Below are 12130 nucleotides of genomic sequence, written 5' to 3'. Positions count from 1 at the left end.
ATTCCAGAGGTTTTCTGTATTTTAGTCAAGTAATCTTGGGTTCTTTATAGTAAAAGAAACCATAAATGGTCAGGCATCATTTAAGGAGAGATAAAACAGAATTAATATTTCAGATCAATATTCATCATCGACTGAAACATTAATTGTTTCTGCCTCCACAGCTGCTGCCTGACCTACTAAGCATTTCCAGTATTTTCTGTTTTATTTCAAATTTTGACCATCTGCAGTATTTTTTTATTACTCCTTATAATATACCTGCACTACTTAATTACTTACATATTCTCTCTACAAAGGGGTTTAAAAAAAATCGTTAAACAGTTATGGGTGTTACTTTTAACTTTTTGTAAAATATAAAACCTCCAAAAGCATAAAAAATAAATATTCATCAAATTGTCACTAATCGTCGACAAGGTTTTAGAACTACTGGCAGAAATTTATACTTACAGCATTTGCATTTCCACCAACTTGCATACATCTCAGTTGAAACCAGGACCAATTAGAATCCAATTCAGTGGACCTGCAAGGACAATCAGAACAGGAAAACCTCCAATGCTGCTGAGAAATGGCTTTTCCACCATGCTTTATTTAAATCACCAACTGTGATCACTGAATTTTCATGTGCAAGTTGGTGAACATAAATATTCTGTTTTCTTATTTAAAAAAATGACAGCAGCAACATTATCACGTAAAATTATCAAAGATTGAGCATCCATATATAAATCAGATGTTGGATATCATATAAAAACAGTGAATGCATCCATGAACAAAGCAAACAAGTTAAAGCTTTTATGTAAAACCTTTCTTATATATCAGGTGCAGAAGTTTGCACCACTGATTTTCCCCACTTTGGGCCATCATGTTCGATATTATTATATCCTACCATCATGTTCGATATTATTATATCCTGCTGACATCTTTGGTCTTTAATTTTTTTCTATGATTCTTCACATAATGATACAAAGATTATTTCAGCCATTTAATCATCTCCAATTTCTTTTTTAATCACTGATTATGCCACCAATATTGCCTCATGGGATATTTTTGCTCTTTGTTCTTATCCTACATAAATGTTTGCTCATTATAAAAATATATTTTAAAATATGGTTAAATTATTAATAGCTTAAATAGTTTTCTGAAACAAAAATTATAAATTTACATGCAAAATTCAGAGGTTGAGGAGTTTTGTCGCATTGCTCAATCATAAACTCTGATAACTCCAACATATTTAATCTGACTCCTCAACATCACCTTCTGCCATCGAAACTCTAATTCATTATTACCTAGTTGCTGGAGTTCTAGTGTTCTTCATCATTAACCTGGAGAGCAAGAATGAGAGCGGGAAGCAGTTTGAAAAGGTAAGCCCGCTGTTGTTCTTGTTGTTGTGGTGAGTGGTACGAGTAGAGGAGCGGCAAGTCTCGTTGCCATGGTAAGTACCGCAAGAACTAGAGCAAGAGCGGGAAGCAGTTTGAAAAGGTAGGCCCGTTGATGTTGTTCTTGATGCTGTGGTGAGTTGATAGGCCTGTTGATTAGCTAATTAGCCAGTAAAAAGAATTTAGAGTCAAGTGGAGGGGCCATTTTGGATGGTCATTTTTGGAGTGGACAGTGTTAGAGTGGGGAGCTGAGGCTTTGGTGTGAAGAGGTGGAGTAGCTGAGCAGAGGCAGAGTAGGTGAGCAGAGGCGGAGTAGGTGAGCAGAGGCGGAGTAGGTGAGCAGAGGCCTCCGATAGGTTCTCTTTCTTCTGCTGTTATTTGTAATTTTCTTTGTATAGAACAGTGGGAATGGCAGTCAGGGCAGAAGTCTGCTCCTCCTGTAAGATGTGGGAAGTCAGGGAGTCCTCCAGTGTCCCTGATGACTTCACCTGCAGGAAGTGCGTCCAGCTGCAGCTCCTCATAGACTGCGTTAGGGAGCTGGAGCTGCAGCTGGATGAACTCTGGATCATTCAGGAAGCTGAGGAGATGATAGATAGGAGTTACCAGGAGGCAGTTACATCTAGGGTCCAGGATGTAGGTAGTTGGGTGACCGTTCAGGGAGGGAAAAGGAAAAGGGATTCGGTACAGAATAACCCAGTGACCATTTCCCTTGATAACAAGTATATCGTTTTGGATGCTGTTGGGGGGCATGAGTCACTGGTGGAGAGCTACAGCAGCCAGGTCTCTGGCGCGGAGTCTGGCTCTGTGGCTCGGGGGGGTGGGGGGGATAGAGGAGTGCAATAGTGATAGGGGATGCATTGGTTAGGAGGACAGACAGGAGATTCTGCAGAAAAGACCGAGACTCCTGAATGGTATGTTGCCTCCCAGGTGCCAGGGACATCTCAGATCGAGTGTATAGCATTCTTAAGGGGAGGGGGAGGAGTTAGAAGTCGTGGTGCACACTGGCACCAACAACATCGGTAAAATAAAGGATGAGGTCCTGAAGATCGAGTATTGGGATTTAGGAAGGAAGCTAAAAAGCAGGAACTCAGGGGTAGTAATCTCTGGATTGCTGCCTATGTCACATGCCAGGGACGGAAAGAACAGGAAGATACGGCAGGCGAATGAGTGGCTAAAGAGTTGGTGCAGGGAACAGGAGTTCAGATTTGTGGATCACTGGGATCTCTTCTGGGGTAGGTATGACCTGTACAAAAGGGATGGATTACAGCTGAACTGGAGAGGGACCAATGTCCTTGCTGGCAGGTTTGCTAGAACTGTTGGGGAGGGTTTAAACTAGCTTGGCAGGGGGATGGGAACCGGAGTCTCAGATGAGAGGATGGATCGGTTGGTGTAGAAGTAGATGTGATGTGTACAGAGAAGGTGAGGAAGGATAGGCAGAGGACGGGGCATAAATGCAATCAGTTAGATGGGTTGAAATATGTTTACCTTAATGTGAGAAGTGTTAAGAATAAGGGTGGTAAACTTAGAGCATGGATCAGTACACGGAATTACAATGCTGTAGCCATTACAGAGACTTGGCTGTCACAAGGGCAGGACTGGTGCTTGAGATTCCGGGGTTTAGATGTTTCAAAAGGAATAGGGAAGGAGGTAGAAGGGGTGGGGGTGGGGGGTGGCATTGCTAATCAGGGATAATATCATGGCTGTAGAAAGGGAGGACATCATAGAAGGATCATTGAGTCAGTGTGAGTGGAAGTCAGAAACAGGAAGGGAGTGATCACTCTGTTGGGAGTATTCTATAGGCCCCCAAATAGCCATCGGGATTCTGAGGAAGAGATAAGTAGGCAGATTTTGGAAAGGTGCAAAAATAACAGGGTTGTTGTCACGGGTGACTTCAACTTCCCTAATATTGATTCGCACCTCCTTAGTGTAAAAGGTAAGATATCTTTATTAGTCACATGTACATCGAAACACACAGTGAAATACATCTTTTTGTGTAGCGTTCTGGGGGCAGCCCGCAAGTGTCGCCACGCTTCCAGTGGTGACATAGCATGCCCACAACTTCCTAACCTGTACGTCTTTGGAATGTGGGAGGAAACCAGAGCACCCGGAGGAAACCCACGCAGACATGGGGAGGACGTACAAACTCCTTACAGACAATGGCCGGATTTGAACCCGGGTCGCTGGTGCTGTAAAGCGTTACGCTAACCACTACACTACCATGCCCGCCCAGGTTTAGATGGGGCAGAATTTGTTAGGTGTGTACAGGAAGGATTCCTGACACAGTATGTAGACAGGCCGACTAGAGGAGAGGCCATGCTGGATCTGGTACTAGGCAATGAACCTGGTCAGGTTAAAGACCTATGGTGGGCGAGCATTTCGGGGATAGTGAGCACAACTCCCTGACCTTTAAGCATAGCCATGGACAAAGATAGGAACAGACATTATGGGAAAGTATTTAATTGGGGAAGAGCAAATTACGATGGTATTAGGCAAGAACTTGGGAGCGTAAACTGGGAAGAGATGTTCTCTGGTAAATGCATTGCAGAAATGTGGAGGTTGTTTAGGGACCACTTGCATGGGATTCTAGATAGGTTTGTCCTACTGAGACAAGGAAAGGATGGTAGGGTGAAGGAACCATGGTTAACAAGAGAGGTGGAAGGTTTAGTCAAGAGGAAAAGGGAAGCTTATATAAGGTTTAGGAAGCAAAAATCAGATAGGGCTCTTGAGAGTTATAAGGTAGCCAGGAAGGAGCTTAAGAAGAGACTTAAAAGAGCTAGAAGGGGACATGAAAAGGCTTTGGCTAGTAGGGTTAAGGAAAATCCCAAGGCCTTTTTCAAGTACGTGAAGGATAGGAGGATGGCTAGGGTGAAGGTAGGTCCGATTAAGGACAAAGGTGGGAGAATTTGCCTGGAGGCGGCAGAAGTGGGAGAAGTTCTCAATGAGTACTTCTCTTCGGTATTCACCAGGGAGAGGGGTCTTGATGATGCGGAAGGGAGTGCTGGTAGGGGTAATATTCTCGAGGTTGTTGATATCAAGAGAGAGGATGTGTTGAAGTTGTTAAATAATATTAAGACAGATAAATCTCCGGGCCCTGACGGGATTTTCCCCAGGCTGCTTCGAGAGGCTAGGGAGGAGATTGCTGAACCGCTGGTAAGGATCTCTGAGTCCTCGTCGTCTACGGGGGTGGTGCCGGAGGATTGGAGGGTTGCGAATGTGGTCCCCTTGTTCAAAAAAGGTAATAGGGATAGGCCAGGGAATTATAGACCGGTGAGTCTCACGTCTGTGGTGGGTAAGCTGTTAGAAAGGATTCTAAGGGATAGGATTTATGAACACCTTGAGAATCATGGACTGATTAGGGACAGGCAGCATGGCTTTGTGAAGGGAAGATCTTGCCTCACAAGCCTGATAGAGTTCTTTGAGGAGGTGACCAGGAAGATTGATGAGGGCAGTGTGGTGGATGTGGTTTACATGGATTTTAGTAAGGCATTTGATAAGGTTCCTCACGGTAGGCTTCTTCAGAAGGTCAGAGGCCAAGGGATCCAAGGAAGCTTGGCTGTGTGGATTAGGAATTGGCTTGCATGTAGAAAGCAGAGGGTTGTGGTGGAAGGAGTGCCCTCGGATTGGAAGGCAGTGACTAGTGGTGTCCCGCAGGGATCGGTTCTGGGACCTCTACTTTTGTGATATTTATAGATGACTTAGATGAGGGGGTGGAGGGCTGGGTTAGTAAGTTTGCGGACGACACTAAGATAGGCGGTGTTGTGGATAGTGTGGAGGGCTGTCGGAGCTTACAGAGGGATATTGATAGGATGCAGAGCTGGGCTGACAAGTGGCAGATGGAGTTCAATCTGGAGAAGTGTGAGGTGGTACACTTTGGAAGGACAAACTCCAGGGCAGAGTACAGGGTAAACGGCAAGGTACTTGGCAGTGTGGAGGAGCAGAGGGATCTGGGGGTTCATATTCACAGTTCATTGAAAGTTGCCTCACAGGTGGAAAGAGCAGTTAAGAAGGCCAATGGGATGTTGGCTTTCATAAATTGCGGGATTGAGTTTAAGAGCCGCGAGGTGATGATGCAGCTTTACAAAACTCTAGTTAGGCCACACTTAGAGTACTGTGTTCAGTTCTGGTCGCCTCATTATAGGAAGGATGTGGAGGCATTGGAGAGGGTGCAGAGGAGATTTACCAGGATGCTGCCTGGATTGGAGAGTATTGAATATGAGGAGAGGCTTAAGGTGCTAGGGTTTTATTCACTGGAAAGGAGGAGGATGAGAGGAGACATGATAGAGGTATATAAAATATTGAGAGGAATAGATAGAGTAGACAGTCAGCGCCTCCTTCCCAGGGCACCAATGCTCAAGACGAGAGGTCATGGCTTTAAGGTTATGGGTGGGAGGTTCAGGGGAGATGTCAGAGGGAGGTTTTTCCCCAAAGAGTGGTTGGTGCATGGAATGCACTGCCTGGGGTGGTGGTGGAGGCAGATACATTGAACAGGTTCAAGAGCTTGTTGGATAGGCATATGGAGGAACGTGAGATAGAGGGATATGCGGGAGGAAGGGGTTAGGTAGTGTGAGGGTGGTCTGATGGATGGCACAACACGGTGGGCCGAAGGGCCTGTTTTGTGCTGTATGGTTCTATGGTTCTATGGGATTTAGACAGTATGCAGAGCTGGGCAGAGAAGTGGCAGATGGAGTTCAATCCAGAAAAGTGTGAAGTGATACACTTTGGAAGAATGAACTTGAAGGCAGAGTACATGGTTAATGGCAGGATTCTTAACAGTGTGGAGGATCAGAGAGATCTTGGGGTCCAAGTACATAGATCCTATAAAGTTGCCTCACAAGTGGATAGGGCAGTTAAGAAGGCATATGGTGTGCTGGCCTTCATTAGCTGGGGGATTGAGTTCAAGATCCAAGAGGTAATGTTGCGGCTCTATAAGACTCTAGTTAGACCACACTTGGAATATTGTGTTCAGTTCTGGTCACCACATTATAGGAAGGATATGGAAGCTTTGGAGAGGGTGCAGAGGAGATTTACAAGGATGCTACCTGGGTTGGAGAGCATATCTTATGAGGAGAGGTTGAGCGAGTTAGGGCTTTTCTCTTTGGGCAATGGAGGGTGAGAGGAGACTTGATAGAGGTATATAAGATTATGAGAGGCATAGACAGAGTAGACAGCCAGCATCGTTTCCCCAGGGTAGCAATGGCCAATACTAGAGGTCACCTGTTTAAGCGTGTGGGGTGCTTGGAATGCACTGTTGGGGGCAGTGGTAGGGGCCGACATGATAGAGTCATTTAAGAAACTATGAGATAGACACATGGATGAAAGAAAAATAGAGGGTTATGGGAGGTGAAGTAGAGGGTGGAATAGATTGAATGGGGATAAGATTTATATAGGTCAACACAACATCGTGGGCCGAAGGGACCGTACTGTGCTGTACCGTTCTATGTATCCCAAGGAAACTTAGGCTTTTCATATATCCTGCATGACATTCATCCTGGAAGCTACAGTACCTGATGAAACTCAAATGAACACCAAGCGATCGATGTGTCCCAGAACAGTCAATACAAAGAAAGACGCCATAGGAAATACTCGCCCAGCTAGGATTCTTGGCTGAACAGTCAAAGCATGCCTGAAAAATTGAATTTAAGTCAATTATTATCCATTGCTCATTAGGTTACTTTGTACTTTAATCAGTTGCAGCAATATTTCAATGAAGCCTCAGGCTGATGTCTTCATGAAAAGTAGCAAGAACCTGCTCAATAGCAATAATGGCGGAGGTCTTTAGAATAATCTGCCTCCTCCCAAAATGAGGAAATTGTCTACAGTTCTGCATGGCATTTTTCCACATAAGTTGCAAACATGTTCAGAATTACAGAAAGGTTACAATACAGAAAGACATTTGGTCCATCAAGTCTTTACCAGCTCTATGCAAGGGCAATCCTGCTTGCCCCACTTACCTGTCATCCTCACATAACCATGTAATTTATTTCTTTTCAGATACTTATACTACTCCCTTCTGATTTGAATTTGCCTCCACTACTAATTCTGGCAGTGCATTCTAGAGCCAAACCACTTACTGGGCACAAAAAAAATCACGTCACCTTTGGTTCTTTTTGTCACCTTGATTCAATGCTCCCTGTCCTTGACACTTTTGCCAATGTGAAAAGCTTCTCCCTATCTACTCTGTCTATATTTTTCATGATATTAAATCCCTCCATCTGATCCCCTCTTAACCTCCTCTGTTCCAAGGAAAACAATTCCAACTTCTCCACTCTATTCACATAACTGAAGTCTCCCGTTTCCCCATTTTATCATAGGCTGTCCAAGCTTAAAAATGCCCAATTTATGGATAACCCTTACATACAAACGAGCTCTCACAATATCATTAAATTCAAAAAGTCTGACTTACATACATACATTCGTTCTAGTTTCCTTTCTCTCTCCAGTTTTAGTAATTGTTCTTATCAGTCTAATGTGCTTTTGATGGTATTCATTACAACATTGTAGAGGTCTGGTTACCATATCAAGCAATTTTTGTGTATCTTCCAACTTATAGACCCTTGTAAAAATGGAACCAGTTTGTTACTCAGGGATGATCTGTAAATCTCTTTTCCACCCTCTTTCAAGCTTTTACATCTTTCCTGAACTGTACCACCAAATACTTCAGTTGTGGCCAAAATAATATTTTATACAGGTTCACCATTACTTCTCTATTCTTGTATTATATGCCTCTATTTAGAAAGTCTAGGATTACTTATGCTTTTTTTAAAAACCATTTTCACAACCTGCCCTGCCTCTTTCAATGAACAATGCTCATATACCCACTGTTCCTGCACCCCTTTAAGAATGATATCCCCTAATTAATGTAGTCTCTTCTCATTCTCAATGTAACATTTCGCATTTTTCAGCATTGAGTTTGATCAGCTCATCAGCATCTCCTTCATCTCTGTTACCCTCCTACCGGTTCATTGGGCCTCCAAATTTTATGTCATCTGTAAATTTGGAAATTGTGCTCAGTTTACTCAAATCCAAGTCATAAATATTACAAAAAACAGTGGCCCCAGCACCAACCCTGGGGAACTCCACAGTGTACTTACGACCAGTCTGAGAAACAGGTTTTGCACTGTACTGCCACCGCAAATCAACAAATTTCACGACATATGTCAGTGATGATAGACCTGATTCTGATTCATATCACTATTACACTGTTTTCTGTTACTTAGCAAATTTTTTATTCATGCTGCTACTGTTCCTTTACTGCTTCAATCTAGACATAATTCTGTCCCTGATTTTTGTTTCTAGAACTTTCCCCACCATCAAAATTTAAACTGACCGTTTTGTAATTACTGGGTTTATCCCTGCTATCTTTTTCTAACAAAGGTGCAATATTTGTAATTTTCCAGTCCTTAGGCACTACCTCTGAATATACATATGTTCAGAACATTATAGCAGAGCCTATGCAATCTTGTGTATTACTTCCCTCAGTAACTTGGGATATATCCCAACTGAACCAGGCAATTTATCCACTTTAAGTACAGCCTGTCTTTTTATATCTCCTTTATCATTTTATCCCATCCAAACATTTCCCTTTGCTGGAGAAGAGTGATTTAATGTTCTAATTTAACACTGCTGCCATACCCTTTGGCTCCATGAGTAGATTTCCCTATTGGTATCTGATCCACTTCACCCCCTCTGGACACCTAAGTGAACGTGCAAGTCTTGAACATGCTAGTTGCTTTTCACAAGCAGTTTGCAGAATGCACACTGACTTTGGATTCCTCATAGAATTCAGAAGTGGAAAATAAATTTGTGACAATTTCACTAAGGCCAGGTTAGATGTAGTGCAATATTTCCTTTCACTGCATGGAGAGTATAGCCAATTCACAGTTTTTTTGAACTAATTAAGTTAAACACTTTAATTTTTTTATAAAGTGTTCTCAAATGTTTTATGAGTTTTAGATATTAAATAATTTGTAAAATTATTTGTTTAATTATTAATTATTTTTTAATAGACACTTATATTCCTGAATGCTTTTAGGTGTTTTGTGGACAGGGCTTGTTCTGGCACTGTTCAACCTCCCAACTTGATGCCATTTTGTCATGCAAGACTCTGCCATTGAGCAGCTGGTTGGCTTGGGAGTTAGGGTCAATAAAGGCAGATCTGCAAAAGATAAGTTTGTACTTACCATGTGAATCAGCAGCAAGCACAAGTGGCTCACCAGTAATGGGCAATCCTGGGCCAATGCATCAGTGCTCAACCAAAATTAAAAATTTGCTTCATTTAGAAAGACCACAGTGATTTTTATGTAATATTTAATATATTACCTTGTGTATTTTGTTGTATTCAACTTAAGCCAAAACATAACATCTTATGTCAATGTTTATTGATGCAATGACAGTGCCCAAATACTTGAAACCATTAAATAATGTTTTGTTATTTGCAAATTTAAATTATTGCAATTAACTATTGGTTCAGAGATGCATAATGTAGACATATGGTTCGGCACAGAAAAATGAGAAAAAGACACAAACCATAAAGCACTGGCACACATTTATATTATCAGTTTTTTAAACAAAAAATTGTTTTTAATTCTCCCTCAATTTAAACACTATTTAAGGAAAAGCAGATCATTTACACTTTTGAAGCCATGTTACTGTGCATATTGTGTACTGTGCAGTATATCGTTATGTACACTTTCCTCAATGAAAAACAGCCTGCATCTGTGCATCTCCTCTCAAAATATTAATTATCAACTACAAACACAGAACTTTCCACTAAACAGCACATCATATCTGTGGATCAAAACAAAGATATTGAAATATTGGAGAAAACAGCAAAAAAATACTAAAAATGGAATTAAACTCAGAATATATAGCTTTACAGGTACAACTGATTGAAATAATTTTAATATTAACTATTTGAAATGTTCTTTTATTGTGAGCATATAAAGTATTAGATCATGTGGCTATTTTGTTATCACTTGCCTTTTCATAGATTGCTTTTATGATGCAAAATGTATTTTCAATTTTAGATCTTTCAGTGATCCAGAGTACTGAACAATTAAACCTAGTTCAAGTGGATTTTACACTTTCAGTCAGCTCAGAGGACAACAATGAACATTCATGTTCCATTTGTATGCAAAAAGTGCTATAATTTTCAAAACTAATTAATTTTCAACTGTTCTTATTTTCACCTTCAAGGCCCTAATAATCTTGGTTAGTTCTGTAACTTCTTCCTGTCCTACCATCCCTCCTGAACTTCCCCAAACCCCACTTTTTCAAGAATGGCTTCATGTCCATCAAACCCTTCTTTCACACCACCATTACTATTCATACCTTCACCTATCAACATTTTAACACTTTTTTTTTGTCCTTAACACTTTTCCTCTCTACCTGCAAATCTTCCTTTGGAAACGTTCTTTCACGAAGCTCTGATTTAACTCCACTCAATTAATTTAAAGTCTACTTTGCTCACACCCCTGGCAGTTTTCTGCAGCAGCCAACACAAACACAGAGGTTTATACACATTTATCACGGCTACCTTGCCAATTATGGTGACTACATTGTCGCTGACAATGGTCAACATTGTCACCTGTGCCCTTCCAGACATACAAAGCAAAGCCATGATTAGGGTGATACTGTGAAGCAACTGTGTCTGACCATGGATCTTGGTACAAGTTCTAGAATCCGCCTCTAGGGTTTCCTGCATTGTCAGGAAATCAAAGTTGTTTGTTTTCAATAATCTATGCATTATTTTGAATTTTGTGGTAGATTGTCTCCAGATGCTGAGTTGCATAATTAAAAGAGAAGGATCCAATGAAATAATCTATTTTGCCTGTAAGGAGCTATTTAGATTTCCACGTCTTAGTGACCACGAGTTCAAAGACTGAAGGTCAACTGCTGGATTGATAACAATTATGCTTTTGCAAGCATTACAAAGATGCATGCACGTCCTTATCCATTTCAGTGTCTGGAGAAAATGATTCTAGCTACAACTGGTGACTGTACTTGAGTGCATACCAACTCTTGCACTAATAAATGTGCTGCCATCAAACCAAAGATTTTAAATATACCCAAGTGGGTACTCAATGACTGTGCCCCTGCAGTCTGCCCTTTCCCTCCTTTTCAACCTGTACCACTGAAGCATCTTACCAACACCATTACATGACTTTTTTTTTATATAAAAGTTGTTATAATGATACTGCACTTGCCAGCCAAGTGATTCTTTGGCGGCAACAGAATAAGTGCTTGAAATGATCTGTACACCATTACTTCTGAACCTGGTGCTTGAAACCTTAAACAGCAAAGACTGCTATTTTTTTTGTTCCATCTCAACAACTGCCAAGCCAATAAAACATAAAATGTTCAGTTTTGTGGAACAAAAATAATGCCTGAAAGGCATCCACACCATCTTGGGAGTCACCTTAGATCAAACTCTCAGTCACTGCCAATGTCATAAAATTATCAACAAAAATACAGCAGTGAGGGTAAACATTACTGAAAACCTCAATGTAACATCCTCGGGAGTGATTCTCCTATCTCCATAGATTAATCAAGAGCCTGGTACTCCATGCAGTTGAGTACTATGCTCCACCAAATGCCAAAATCCTCACACCAAATGATAAAGATGAATGTTTCCTTGTTAGTCATAAATGATGCTCTGAAGCCCATGCTACTTCCCTCGTTGCCAGTGTTATCCAATACTACATTCTGTAACATTGACAAGTCTTAAACATAATCAGAGTATACAAAGATATTGGCCGATC

The 12130-nt window shown here is 41.4% G+C and overlaps 1 protein-coding gene across 4 annotated transcripts in view; it reads right to left on the bottom strand.

Annotated features, from left to right (window-relative positions):
* arfgap2 (ADP-ribosylation factor GTPase activating protein 2) overlaps window positions 1-12130 on the bottom strand; it is a 45809-nt gene that overhangs the window by 24011 nt on the left and 9668 nt on the right. For all 4 annotated transcript variants that reach the window (XM_052030292.1, XM_052030293.1, XM_052030294.1 and 1 more), the window contains exons 2-3: window positions 6875-6993; window positions 445-517 (exon numbers count right to left, since the gene is read on the bottom strand). In XM_052030292.1, the coding sequence (XP_051886252.1) occupies window positions 445-517; window positions 6875-6993 (192 nt within the window). The remainder of the gene's footprint in view (window positions 1-444; window positions 518-6874; window positions 6994-12130) is intronic.

This window comes from Pristis pectinata, chromosome 15 (assembly GCF_009764475.1).
Source record: "Pristis pectinata isolate sPriPec2 chromosome 15, sPriPec2.1.pri, whole genome shotgun sequence".
Classification (NCBI taxonomy): domain Eukaryota; kingdom Metazoa; phylum Chordata; class Chondrichthyes; order Rhinopristiformes; family Pristidae; genus Pristis; species Pristis pectinata.
The sequence above is the reverse complement of the archived record's forward strand: the minus strand, read 5'-3'. Positions and strand labels throughout refer to the sequence as shown.